At 40.1% G+C, this 14,950-nt stretch overlaps 1 protein-coding gene across 3 annotated transcripts in view; it reads right to left on the bottom strand.

Moving 5' to 3' along the window:
* Ccnyl1 (cyclin Y like 1) overlaps positions 1-13,093 on the bottom strand; it is a 36,891-nt gene extending 23,798 nt beyond the window's left edge. Inside the window, exons 1-3 of one of the 3 annotated variants that reach the window (XM_074071576.1) lie at positions 12,677-13,093; positions 1,767-1,841; positions 123-157 (exon numbers count right to left, since the gene is read on the bottom strand). In XM_074071576.1, the coding sequence (XP_073927677.1) occupies positions 123-157; positions 1,767-1,841; positions 12,677-12,902 (336 nt within the window). In that variant the 5' untranslated portion in view covers positions 12,903-13,093. The remainder of the gene's footprint in view (positions 1-122; positions 158-1,766; positions 1,842-12,676) is intronic. The other 2 variants (XM_074071577.1, XM_020173400.2) reach the window with 2 other exon arrangements.
* Positions 13,094-14,950: the final 1,857 nt, after the last annotated feature.

Below are 14,950 nucleotides of genomic sequence, written 5' to 3'. Positions count from 1 at the left end.
ATACTTAGAAAGTTCACAAAAACAGGTCCATGTTTAGGTTCCCATTGTACTTTTTAGAAATCATGGCAGGCATCCTTTTAATTCAAACTATTCATTTCTTAACTTTTCAACTGTTTACTTACATGATTTAAATGGTTGCTCTTCCTCTTTTCACGCACTAAGAATAAAAAAGATTAACTGATCAATTCTGACATCAGTGCCATAGAAAAATAAAAGTAGCCACTAATTATTTGATGGATTATCAATATACAAATGAGAAAACTCCATTCTACTCTTAAAAATAATTTCCAACAAAATTAATAAATTCAGTCATCTGTCAAGATGAGTTCTATAAAGTAAAATCTAAAAATTTAGTTTTACCTTTTTACTTCTTAGGTAAAAATGACAGATTCTGTGTACAAAAGAAATGAACAGGGCAAATGGGGCCTGGTGAGAAGTTTAGCTAAAAAAAGCTTACCTCTTACACAGCTGAACAACTAAACAGTAGTATGTTCTGCATTTCCATATAGCTACTGTAACCACCAAGATCTAAGAGCTGACAGCTCTATAGAAACCAGTTTTTAACCAGGCACCAATCTCTACATATGCATCAAAATGCCTGGAAACATACTGAAGCACCAATTCGTAATCTACTAAAATAAGTTACTTGAAAATATGTTACTGAAAAACCTAATTGGCCTTATACGGGAAGTAACCTATCTTAAGTTTAAATTTTTAAATGAGTGTGCTAACCTAACTGAACACAGTATCTACAGCACACAGATTTACTTTAACAAGCTCCAGAAGAGTACATGTTCTGAAGAGGTACCTGGGCCATACTTTGTTTCTCCCACCTCCTCCTCAATTACCAATAGACTGCTTTGTAAGCACACATTCCACTGGAGAGAAAGGGGCATGCAATAGCTTTTCTTTTATTGCTTCCTCACACTTTACATGTGAGAAGCTCACAGATCTTGAAGAAAGTGAGAAATACAGCAATGCTAACCAGAAATGACTGCTCAAGACAAGTGAAATACAAACTATGAAAATTCAGGTTAAAAGCCCATATTTCTTTACTGTGCTATGTAATTCTAAATATTACAAAACCTTCCCTTATTTCTTAAATTCTTTCTGCTATAATCAACTGAAAAACTTAGCTTTCTAGGGGAAAAAAAAAGATTTGACAAGAAAAGGAAAACAAGCAGGTGCAGAAAAATCTTACAGTTCTGATTCTCATCTCAGAAGCAGGACACAGGAAATTTACACATGCTGGTTTACCTTCTAGGAAACACCACAGGGCATGTTTGCTCTGAGTTTTATTATGTTAGGATGAGAAAGTTTTGAACAAAAACTTTAAATGTTCCGAGTAACATAAATTTTGGATGTGACACAGGCTCATTAGAGTGCTGTATATAAAATGAGGTCAAAATGAATAAACAGTCCATTGCTTTTTTTTTGGACACAAAAAACCTAAATTATTCATCTTTAAAACATGCTCTATGAAACAAGGGGAAAAGGGCAAAATACTATGGAACAATAGGTATTAATCCATGACTACTTCTAAATCATTCGGCCAATTCTACTGACAAAGTGGTGGAAAATGTGTAAACAGAGAGCCCACATGCTGTCACTAAAAGAGTGACCATAATCACATCAAAAAAGTCAAGAGAACACATGAAAAATTATAACCAATCAACAATGAAAAACAAACTAATAAAATATTTTGTAAAATATATCACATAAAATAGAAACAGTCTGTTCCTTCGTGGGGGAAACTATTGTCTTACCATCCGTTTGAGATTTGCTGAGGAAAATTGTGCTTGCCCTTGGATGGTCAGAAGGGTTTGATTCCAAAGCTAAATCTGTAAGAGGAAGAGAAGAAGAAATGATTATTTACTTCAGAAGAGAAGTAGATGGCTTTTAAAACAGCTACATACTGGCTTTAATTACTTGAAACATTTACTTTTTTTCTTGGGGGGGAAGTTATGAGTATGAATGAAAAATAAGGGCAACAATATTAAAATCTCTACTGGGGAACTGTAAAAATCATGAAATCTCTTCATTCATATGGAGGTTTTAGACTAATTTTTAAAATCTGTACCTGAATGTTCTAATGCAACTTTTAGATGAATCATATACACGTCTTCTCCCTCCTCCTCATCCAATAGAAATTCAATCATCTACTCTGTGCTGCTATTGCTAGCACACTTCAGTAATAGACCTTAGCCAATTTCTTCCTCTCTCTCCTCTTTCCCTCTTTTTTAATGGTACTGGGGTTTGAACTCAGGGCCTCTATCACCCAAGTGCTATACAACTTGAGCCACTCCACTAGCCCAAATTACTATCTCAATTTATCAAATATGCTAAAGCAAAGAGAACTGTTTTTGGCAAATGTTCCTTAGACTATCACACAGCTAATTCTAACTTCATTCAACACGTGAACTCATTTAGTTAGTAGTTTACTTGGGAGCTATTCCTCATGACAGATTTAAAAGGATTTCGTGTAAAACTTCAATGCCCTGATGTACACAATAATTTCCATGATAGAAACAGATTTTAACTTTTAGTCTCATTTTCAAGGCTACACTCACTTCTTCCTCCTATAGTAGGCCATTATGGGACCAAGGTGGGATAACCTATTTAACCAAGACTAGTAGACATTTAACTTTTCTTAATACATGTGGGATATGAAAAGTTGTCAAGGAAGAACCCAATGACACCCTCAGCAATGTTCATCTCAAGCCACTTAATCTTGTCAGAAACTGGATCAAGATCCAGATAGAGTAATGGTAAGGTAATTATTTCCCAAACTATGTACTAATCATTCTACTTTTTAAAAAAGGGTGTTCAGTCAAATCACCCAACACTATATCCCTGGCTCTTACAGAATCAAAATACACATTGATATGTTAAATACTAATCAGTCAAACCCAGTGTGGTAGCTCATACTTATAATCCCAGCACTGAGAGGCTGAAGTAGGAGGAATCATGAGTTAAAGATTAGCCTGGGCTACACAGTACATTCAAGACCACCTTCTGCTACATAGAGAGACCCTGTCTTAAAAAAAAAAAAAAAAAACAAAACCAATCAGGCTACTAGTGACTACTGTATAACTCAGCCTTTCACAAATTTAATCTACTTAGAATCCTTTCTTCCTCCTTCCAAGCAATATGGTTAGAATCTTGTAAGAATATATATAATTCAGGACTCCCCAGTTTAACAGGAATCTGAGTCATCTATTTATTTTTATTTTGATTATTTATTTACAAAGTCTTGCTATGTATCTTACACTGGCCTTGAACTAACTATGTAGCACAGACAACCCTGAAACTTATGGCTTGCCTCATCGGCCTTCTGAGTACTGGGACTACAGGTGAGCACCTTGCTGACATTTTTTTTTTTTCAGTATCTTTAAGATATTAAAACAAAGTTAGCAAATAAGTGGAAAAATAAAATAATGTGTGTGCAAAGTTACAGGTAGAGACTTTCACAGCTATCTCTAACCGAAAGCTTATGAAGGAATTTAGTGCTACTCCTACCAAAAAGAAAGCAAATATATTATCATTTGAATTTAAAATGTAATTTGCAAAACTATTAACTATTAAGTATAGTTTACAGAAATGCCCATACTTATGTATCAGTACCTGTGATAAACTTTAAAAAACTTCAACGGAGGTCCAGGAAAATTATCAGAATCAAAGAGGAGTAGGCTTAACACACACACACACACACACACACACACAAAACATCCCAAACCAAGATGTAAAATTATCAGAATCAAAGAGGAGTAGGCTTAACACACACACACACACACACACACACACACACACACACACACAAAACATCCCAAACCAAGATGTGCTACTGTGTATCTAAACATGAAATTCAGAAAGGGTGGTAATAAAAGCAATGACAGCATGCAGGGGAAAAAAAAAAAAAAAGGAAAATTATTCCAAGTGACAAACTGGCACTCCCTCTACCCAAGGTTTGAAGGTGGGTACAAGCCCAGGGCTGGCCAATCAATTACAGAGCTCCAGAGAAGAAAGGCAAAGCTATACTCTAGGACCAAATAGTTGGTTAGTTGGGAGCTGCCAGGTGCAACTTCGCCATTCTGAGAAGAAAGCCTTTCCAATAAAGATGAACAGAGAGGAGCAGGACAGAGTTGGCCTCAGACATTGTTTAATTCCTCGATCCAGCTGTACCAAATTGACCTCCTTGGTTATACACTTCTGAGATAGACCTTCAACCGACTACTGCAAGAGACCTGGTTCATCAGCTATGATCACATTAAAGGTGTGACAGGTAAAAAGTCAAGCTTGCTCAAGTAACAAGTGTTATCATGAACAGAAATTTGCAAATGCCAAAATAATGGTTTTTTAAAAAAATTATCAATACATTCACAACTATTACTTTTAGTTGCTTTTCTTTTTTTTTTTTTTTTTCCAGGTGATCAATATGCTATTTTTTTTTTCATTTTTCTTTTATTATTCATATGTGCATACAAGGCTTGGTTTATTTCTCCCCCCTGCCCCCACCCCCTCCCTTACCACCCACTCCACCCCCTCCCGCTCCCCCCCTCACTACCCAGCAGAAACTATTTTGCCCTTATCTCTAATTTTGTTGTAGAGAGAGTATAAGCAATAATAGGAAGGAACAAGGGTTTTTGCTGGTTGAGATAAGGATAGCTATACAGGGCATTGACTCACATTGATTTTCTGTGCATGGGTGTTACCTTCTAGGTTAATTCTTTTTGATCTAACCTTTTCTCTAGTACCTGGTCCCCTTTTCCTATTGGCCTCAGTTGCTTTAAGGTATCTGCTTTAGTTTCTCTGCATTCTTATGCACTTAAAAATAGCTCTTGGGCTGGGGATGTAGCTCAATGGTAAAGCACTTGCCTAGCATGCACAAGGCCCTGGGCTCTATCCCTAGCACACACCTGGAAATAAAAACAAAACCAAAAGCCCTCTGATCAGTATGCAATTTATGTTCTTTTTTATTACAGAAAAACCACCTCCACTCCCTTACAGATTTATTGTTTAATGAATACTGCTCAGTGCATAATAGTGCAAGTGTACTGTAATACTCAGCCAATCCTCATGGCAATTAGAAAATTTTGTCCTTACATTATAAAAAAAAATGAAATAGTTTTGAAAATAATTTCTTTTATCTCCTTAGGAAAGATTTTAAAATGTGGGATGACCAGACCAAAAGGCTGGATCATTTTCATGGTTCAATATATAGTGCTAAACTGCTTTCTAAGGGAAGTAAGGGCCCATTAGGTACAGCCCTACCACTCTCACCAGCTTTAACTCCTACCCCCAGCTTTGAATACTTAAAAAAAAAAACTTGATGATGTAAATGAGGAACATTACTGTGGTTCTAATTTGCATATATTTGATTACACAGTTTTACGTACTCTACCATAGTTAACTGTGGCATTTCCACTTTGGTGAGTTTCTTATCATTTGTATGTACTGGTGTATAGCTATTGTAACCACTTAGGGCATTAATGTTTCAATTTGCACAAGGTTTTCTGAAAATTTTCTGTCTGTAGCCACCAAAATTTTTTATATAACATGTACTTTCTGTTAGTGATAAATACTACATGTTGCTATTTTACAGAATGGATATGTAAGGTACTAGAAGGGAAACTCATACACATACTGTATTACTTCTGCATTCTCCATTAACTCTATTCCAGAGCCTCAGGAAACTCTGATAAATCGTATTACTCTATTTTCACTATCACAAAAGTAAGACTGCCAACTACTAAGCAAAGCATTAGGTTCCACAAACACTCATACATACAGGTACAGAGAACTAGAGAGATGTCAGGAAAATAAAAATGCACCAATTACCATGTATCTTACATATAAATCCCTTCTGCAATTTAATTTGACAACATGATGAGTTAATGTAGGAAAAGTACAATTTTTTAAAAAATTGAAAAAAATTAAACATCTCTCAGAGGATGGTATCACTGATATCCAATACAGTTCTTCCTTCTAGTGTTGAGTCTAAGATCCACCTTAATTAGACATAAGTCAAAAATGTAAGAGTATATAATCTGGAATAAATGAAATACATTATTAAAGACTAAAAGTATAAAAACTATCCAATCATAAATTGTCAAAAAAATTAGTCTCCTTGTTAAAGTAGTAAAGGGAGAGAATAGTGATAAGGCAGAAATAGTGTATGTGAGAGGCTGATTTCAACATATTGATTTCAATATACCCCAATTACATAGAAGATGTCAGCAGTTTCTAAGCCAAATGCTGGGAGCTTGTTTATTTAAAGGCTTACTGCTCTACCGTCTCTATAGTGTACATTTTGCTAGTTTTATGGCCCACAATGCAAATGTTCCAAGCCTCACAATTACTATGAAAAATGAAGATTTTTATCACTCTGAGTCCACACTTTACACCATCGGGTAATTCTTACCTGATGGCCTTGAGCAGGCCTACCTCACCAGATGGCACACAGCACATAGCAGAGGTCCTCTGTGCCCTAGTTTAGGGCTCATTCCTGCCTAGCTTTTCTTTTCCAGCCTCTACTGATCCACTTCTAATCCACTTCTGGACTCACCTCACCACCAGTTTCTCAGTCTTGTCCCTGTTTTAATCCTCAATCTATGCTTTATTGTGACACTGAGATATGACCTTTCATATACTATAGAATACCTTTCTTCCTTTGTATGTGTGTGTGTGTGTGTGTCTACACATATATATTTTAGTTTTTCAGTACTGGAACTTAAACTCAGGACTTTCCACTTGCTAGGCAGATGCTCTATTATTTGAGCCACACCTCCAAATCCTTCCTTGAAATTTTTTTTTTTTTTTTTTTTTTTTGCAGTACTAGGGTTTAAACTCAGGGCCTGTACCTTGAGCCACTCCATCAGCCCTTTTTTTAATGTATTTTTTCAAGTTTCATGAACTATTTGCCCAGGGCTGGCTATGAACCATGATCCTCCTGATCTCTGCCTCCTGAGTAGCTAGAATTACAGGCATGAGCCACTGGCTTCCTTTATATATTTCTTGGGAGCACTTTACTCAATTTTTTAGACTTCTAAGAACATTTCTAGATTTTAAGTTTACTATCTCCATTACATTACACATTATTTTACAGTTTTAATGGTAAAGCTTACTTTCTTTAATATACTTTAAAAAAAAAAGGTGAGAAAAAACATAGCATCTAAAGAAGCCCATGAGTCATACTGTATAAATTTTATTCCTATGTATCATGTATCTAGAATTTATGCTCCTGCTCTATCTAGCCTTATTTTCCAAAGCCTTGGAAAACTCAATTTATACTTCTTGGAGGCAGTCTTTACAATTGAAGAACAGCTATATATACTACTGAACACTAGAAGGAGCAAATAAAATGTAAGATTAATCAATACAGTACATACTATATAGTAAATGACAAAACAAAGCTCTCACAAACTCAAAGCAGAAAAATTAACATTTTGCATTTCATTGGGAAATCTATACCAAAATACCTTGAGCAAATGTGGTTTGGCTATTTACTAAAGGATATACACTTGATCATCAAGTATTTCTCCCAGGTTTTTTTTTTTTTTAATAAGCAAATACAATTTCCTATGCTTTCTTTCATATAGATTACTTTATGTTCTCCCCTTTGCTTTTATTCATGTAACACACCCTGGAGTCATTTCACGGCAGTAAAGAAAGATATCCTCGTTCTTTTTTTATAGCTCCGTAGACACACAGATACATATGTACATCCACATGGATGTACCAGCTCCTCACTAGACATTTGTGTTATTATTAATGTTTCACTGTTGGAAAAACAACAAAAACTTTGTATATGTTGTTTCTTATTTGTTGTGGTATATGTTCTAATTAGGATTTCTGAATTAAATGCATTTGCAATATTGTGAGACTGCACTAAATTTGCATTTCACAGTAATATGTGAATATAACCATCCACACAACCTCACCAAAGATCCTACTGTTAAGTTTTTGGATTTTCTCCCAATAGAAAAGAAACTGTGGCAGTTTTCATTTGCATTTTTTTTTAATGTGTGAAGCTATGTTTAAGGATCATCTGCATTCCTTTTCCTGGGACTTAACTATTTGTATCTTTGTTACCTATTTTTTGATTCACTTAATTCCTTAAATCAGCCTGTTTTAGGTCTTTATAATACTGTTTTTATGTTCAGGCCACTGATGGCTCTCCACACCAGCCTCCTGGTTGGTCTCCCTGCTCTGCACTTGCCTGTATCACAGTGTAGTCTCACAGAGCAGCTAATCTCATCTTTTTTCCAAAAAGAACCTATTCCTTTGAGTATAAAGCTCCAATGGTTTCCCATTACAACTAAAGTGCAAATTCTTTGTGAAGTTCAGTAGGCATACAAAGGCCTTTACCTACCATCTTCCTCCTGGCATCCCTTTCACTCTGCTGCAGCCACCCTGTGTCCTTCTGTCCTTTGTCAGAAGTCTGTTCCCATAGGAGAACTTCAAAGGGAGATATACCTCTGCATGGAAGCCTTTCCCTACCCCACATCACTTCCTCTCACTTTTAGGACAGTTTACACATCACGTAGGAAGAACTGCCATCTTTCACCAACTCATGTAAAACTGTCTTCTTCCTCAATTACCCTATTTTACTTTCAACCACTGGACTACCTGACATTCTTTATTATTCATGTATTATGTACCCTTACCTCCTTCTAGAATGTAAGGATCAGAGTAGGATGGGGGCTGTCTTATACCAGTGTTTGCCCTAAATCAAGAATACTACCTAGCCACTCAAAGGTACTCAAGAAACATGTTTCAGTATACCCCAAAGTAGTTCAGTTTCTCCCAGTTTTCTCCTGTCTTTTAAGATTTCTTCTAATGCTGTCCTTTGATTTGCCATCTAAGACCAGCATTATTTGCAGATTTCAGAGTGGTAGCTATTCAGCATTAAAGACATGAGACAGGCTACCAAGAACTACAAAAATCTAAAAGAGGAATTCTAATTACCAGTGAAAAGTCAATGGTACCTTCAATTTGGCATAAAAAAATTTCAATACTAAAATACCTTAACTACAAAATGACTCATCCTAACAGATTTAATTAAGTCATAAGACAAAACAAACCACCTGAATTCTACAGTAGGTAAATACAGTGCATCAGTCATCAAAATGTTTTTATATGTGTCCCCAACATCAAACATTGCATAGGACTGTATATGATTTTACTATAAAAGACGCCCAATTAAAGGACAAGTAAAAAATGATACTCCAACCAAAAAAAGACACAAGTAAGAACAATGTGCACTGGCATAGAAAGACATCCTGGAGTGCTCTTTGGGTACCAGCACTGTGCAGGAAATTTTGTGTTATTAGTTCAATGCTTTAAGTAAGTCATAAAGCAGCACATATAGAGTGGTCTCTATTATAAAATAAACAAAATCTTACATGTTTATAATAGGCTCAGGAAGAATCAACACCAAAATATTAATAATACTCTAGATAGTCTGAAAGTGAATCAGTGACTTGTATTTTCTAAATCACTTACAAACACTGACATTATTATATTAAAAAAGCAAAAGAAGAATTTGAAATAGCTACTGGAAAAAGGAAACATCTATTGCTCAGGTTGTTCTACATCCTCTTGCCAATTCTTTCCCTACTCTCACCCCTCAAGGAGGGGGAAGAAGGGATCAATGAGAAAGTACCTTAAGCCAGCTAGTTATTGAAGCTCCTAAACATATCCATATAGACATAAAAGGTTGTATGAAAAGTAAATCAGAAACCCAGCATGGTAGAGCACACCTGTAATCCCAGCACTTGGGAAGTTGAGGCAGGAGGAGCCTGAGTTCAAGGTGAGACTGGGCTACATAGCAAGACCCTGTCTTAAGGGGGAAAAAAAGTTGATGAGAAATAATAAAATTAGATAAGACCATACTATCTTATTTTATATTATTGATATCAGTTATGTCAGACATACTGTTAAACAAAGGCAATGCAGTAGAAAATATTTTTGAGCCTATCTGAATCTGTACTAGGTTCTTAGGAATGGCTCTGAAATGACCTGGAATGTTCTAAAGGTTTCAAAAGGAAAAAAAGCTATCATTTATGTATGATTTTGTCTAAGAAATTTTTTTTAAATCAACTTTTCATTGTAAAAGAGCTAAAACGTTTCAATCTAAATAGGTATTTATCAGTTTCCAGAGAAACTGATATAAAATTGTCTGCAATAAAGATATTAAAGGCAAACTTTCAGTTTGTCTATACTTTACATTTGGTGTTCTGACCTTGTTTCTATGACAACTTAAGACTAGCCAAATGCTGGGCTGGAGACCTGGTTCAAGTGGTAGAGCACCTGCCTGGCAAGTGCTAAGCTCTGAGTTCAAAACCCTGTATCGTACAGTCGAATGCTGAAATTGAGGTTTCTCTTGTAACTTTATTGGACGCCAGAAAATTTAGCTAAAACTTGGGACTCACCACTGTGCTATATATAAATTTAATTTTAAAAGAAGTGAACTGAAAATTTATTTAACTGACATGTTAACAAATATGAAGTGGTAAATTCCATGCTCCTCAACTCTTTTCAGCTTTTCTGACTTAAGACTCCTTACTATAGTCCTTTGCTTACCTGCCCTCCTGCCTGCTTCTCCTCATGCTCCTTTGTGCAGGGCATTCTCAGCTTCAATTCATGATTACCAGAACAAACCTATTTACTATTCAGGCAGTTATCTATTCTTATCCACTAAAATGAATACACAGACATAACAAAGGTAAACGTTGCCTGAGTTGAAACAGAAGTAAGACGGGAGTAAGTCCCGAGAGATAGGTCTACTTTATGGTAATATGTAAGATGAATTCAGAGAAGTTCTTCTTAAGAACAGAACATAGCCTATCTACCACCTCCATGTTAGAACCTTAGTCTTCCATTCAGAAGCTGTTTTACAGCTTCATGTCCTGTCTTCATTTCTTCAACAGCAATACAGGGAGAACATACCAGGCTTCCTTTGTATTTGAGCCAAATGGGCCTCTCACCCAAAAAGGAGGCTTACCTTACAACACCAAGCAGAACAGAAATTTTCACAAGTGTATGTCTTGTGTTTAAAGGTACAATTAATTTACACAGTTGTTCCTTTTTTCACAATTTTTGTATATTCTGAATACAAACTCAGGTCCATCAAAAAGCTTAATTATCCTAACACAAAGACTCAAAGGGGCCAGGTGCTGTGGCTTGCGCTGTAATCCCAATTATTTGGGAAGCAGAAATCAGGAAAGACTGAGGTTTGAGGCCAGCCTGAGCAGAAAGTTAGTGAAACTCTCCATGTCAACCAAAAAGCCAGGTGTTGGGAGTATGCAGTTTTTATACAGCCTGTAATCCTAGCTCTGCGGGAGGCTATAGTTAGGAGGATGGCTGTCCTGGCCGACCCTGGTCAAAAACCTGAGACCCCCCCACCTGAAAAATAAAACTAAAGGAAGGGGAAAAAAAAAAAAGACACTAAAGTTCAACTAGAGTTCAAGTAGAACTCTGACATTTCTCCTACAGTAACCTCTGGAATGTAAATGAAACACATTTTATGATACAATGCTTCCCACTTCAAAGGACTACGTTGTTATCCAGAATTATTTTTACCTAGATTCGCAGGTTTCCAAAATTCCGAGGGAGAAAAAAATCAAACGTTTCTCCATTCGCCTCCCTCCCACCCCCCCTTCCAGCGGTTTAAAGTCATTAGAACTTTCTTTAACCTCAACACTCCACTGGGGAAGGGCGGGGCTGGAAAGGGAGCCATGGAAACCGGCAGCGGCTGGCATTTTCGCTCCCAAACCTTTGCATTAAAGCCTAAATGCAGGTTTTGGTTTCCTTTGAAACGTTTGACCAACATCTCATGAAGCACCTCTGCTTTAGAACAGGCAAGGTAAATGAAGTCTTACGTGAGGGACACCAGGGCTGTAAATGTTATTTCTCAAAGTGAGAGTTTTGAATTAATCGGAACTCCCTGGGTAAACTCCTTCGGGTTAAAAAACATCCAACTTTCCCGCGGCCCTGGCAGTAACATTTGACACCTTTCACAGTTATTTTAAGGCCCCTCCCCCCAATTTTCTTCCCTTCTGTGTTCAAATCGTAGTTAGAAGGAATAAAGCTGCTACTATCCGAACGACTTAAAAAAAGCCTACTTAAGAGTATCCTATAAGTTCCTATGGCAACCTCTATCTGAATTTAAGTAAGAAATCCTCAAACGTTTGGGTGTGAATTCGAGGGTCGGTAACCTTAACCGGTGAGAGGAAGGGAACTTGTCTCTTTCACCTCTACCATCCGATAGGGAAGGAAAGGGAATGAGATGGACACTCCGAAGTTGAGCTATCTACTTCCACTGACAAAAAGGAACATACCAAGGGGAAAAAAAAGTCCTGAGAAAGTCCAACGGGACGATGCACAGGGCTACAAACAGGAAGCGGCGCGGACTGGAGGGTCCCAGTCGGGACCGGGGATGTAAGAAGGCGGCGTTAGTTGGGAGGGAAAGAAACTGGCCAGACGCGGCAGGGACAGAATAAGGGGTGGGGACGCGAGCCAGAGTCAGCCTTCATCCCCGGTGCCTAGCCCAGGGAACGTCGGCTCCCGGCAGGAAGGAGCTCCAGGCGGCGGCTGCCTCCCAGGGGACCCGGGGGGGGGGGTGGGAGGGGAGAGGCGGTGGCGACGGCCAGAGGTGCACCCGCCCCCTCCTCACCGTCCGGCATCTCCCGGTCGCTGATGTGCTGCAGGTGGTGGCCCTCGCCAGCTCCGAAATCCAACTCGGCGGGCTCCACGGTATCGGGCGACGGCGCTACCGCCACCGCGTCCCCTGCCGCCGCCTCGTAGATGTCAGATGCATAGTCCGCCTCCGCCGGCCCCGCGCGCCGGCCCAGTTTGGGGCTGGCATTGGGGGACACGCAACAGGTCAGCGTGTTCCCCATCGGGCGCCTCCGCCGCTCTCCGCCGCTGCCTGCGCCTTCGCCCGCCCCCGACTCCGCTGTGCTCAGCAGCCGCCCCCTCCCCCAACAATGGCGCGGCCAGCCCCGGGCTATGCCGGGGCTGCGCCGCGCCTGCAGTCGCGGCCTCGACCGCTGTTCGCTTGCCCGCTGCCGCCCGGCCGGGGCAGGGCTCCGGCCTCGGCCGCACCCCCGCCAACACGCCGCCGCCGCCTCCCCCGAGCCGACTTGCCTGCGAGGGCGGCGACCAGCCCGGCTTATTTAAAAGGGGTGGGGACCAGACCAGCGCTAACAGACGCAGCCACTGCCGGCCGAGAGCGCGGTCAGAGCTCCTCCTCCTTCCGCCGCCGCCTCCCGACTGAAGGCCGCTAACCGGAACGCGTTCTGAGATCACCTGGGTTTCCAGGAACCAATCGCGTTCTGAGTTGCCTCCACGCGCCCGCCCCCGAGCCCCGGCACGTGACTCACAATGCCCCGCCCCGCCCCTCGCGCCGCGCGGCCACGGTTCGGGTTTCCATTCATCGCTGGCTGCTGCGGAGCGGCGCGAGAGCGGCGAGCTTGTGCCTCCCCTCGCTGTCCTGGTACCCAGGCTCTGCACAGAGCCCCTGGTAGCCAGGAACTGCTTCTTTTAGCAGCTCGATTCCTCCAAGTCTGAGAGCGTTCATGTGCTCACTGAACTGTTACCCGAATTGTACACCGTTTTCTGTAACTAAGTAACTCCTGGCTTCCAACAGTGTTAAGCTTCCGCCTACATCTTGACCATAGCCATCCCCCGGGGCTCTGGTCCCACTCTCAGTAAAGAGTTGTGATTGTGTTTTGAATGAGACCCGAGGACACGTCAGCTCTGCACTTCCTCGTCCGTAGGAGACTGACCGAGCTGGTCCCTCCCAGTCTGAAACGCTGGAAGGCACCACGTCCCTATTCTCTCCTGCTTCTTCCAGATTTTCCTTCTTTTACTAACAACACAAAGCACAATTTGAAGACCATAAAGTAGGGCCCTGAATCCGTGGAGATGAGAGGGAACCGTTGACATTTAGCAAGCACTTATATGGCAGATACTTTTCCGAGTGAGGTTCTTAATCCACCGAAGCAATCCTATTTTTTTATTTTACAGATTTTACGGGGGTGGGGGAGAGGGGAAATTGAGATGAAGTTAAGTAACTTCCCAGGGTGACATAACTGCTCAAGGCTGGACCAGGATAAGTCTGCATCCCAGGTAATTCGAATCCCCACACGCACACATCATTATCTAAAAGTCAAGGTAGAGGTCAAATGTCAGGAAAGTGACAGTGAATGTTAGAGGGTTTGTTTTTGCTTTTTTAAGGAAAAATAATCTTTTCATGAACATTTTAAAAGGCCTTCCTTGCAGTCAGCTTTGATTAAGTCACTCCTATGTGCCAGGTATGGTATATGTGAAAAAGTCTCAACCCTCAGTGAATACAGGCAGATGAGAAAACAAAGATTTAGAGAGCCCAGTTGTCTGAGGTCACACTGCTGGGCCATGCTTGAACGTGGGATGCAAGTCCAGAGCTATCTGACCCCAGAGGAAATGCTGGAGTTAAGAGTTTGGATTTAGCTGGGCACCGATTTCTCACGCCCATAATGCTAACTAATTCAGGAAGCAGAGATCAGGAAGATGTTAGTTCGAAGCCAGCACCAGACAAATAGTTCCACAGTCGCTATCTCGAAAAACCCCAGCACAAAAAAGATCTAGTGGAGTGGCTCAAGCGGTAAGGGCACCTGCCTACCACTTGTGAGACCCTGAGTTCAAACCTCGATGCCGCCAAAATAAAGTTTAAAAAGAGTTTGGATTTTGCCCTGAAAATGAGAGTCACAGACCTCTCACTTGATATTGAGAAGTTTGTATTAGATGCATTTGTGGCTAGGTCACTCTGGGCAATAAAGGGGAATGGGAGGAAGTAAGAGGACTGGCGAAGACACTATATTCACTAAGAAAGGGGAGAGGACACAGAGGAGAGAAAGGACCTTCTCCAGGAAAGAAAGTATTTGGGGTTTGGATCTGGAGGAAGAGG

Source organism: Castor canadensis, chromosome 4, assembly GCF_047511655.1.
Source record: "Castor canadensis chromosome 4, mCasCan1.hap1v2, whole genome shotgun sequence".
Lineage (NCBI taxonomy): Eukaryota > Metazoa > Chordata > Mammalia > Rodentia > Castoridae > Castor > Castor canadensis.
This window is presented reverse-complemented; position numbering and strand designations above follow the sequence as displayed.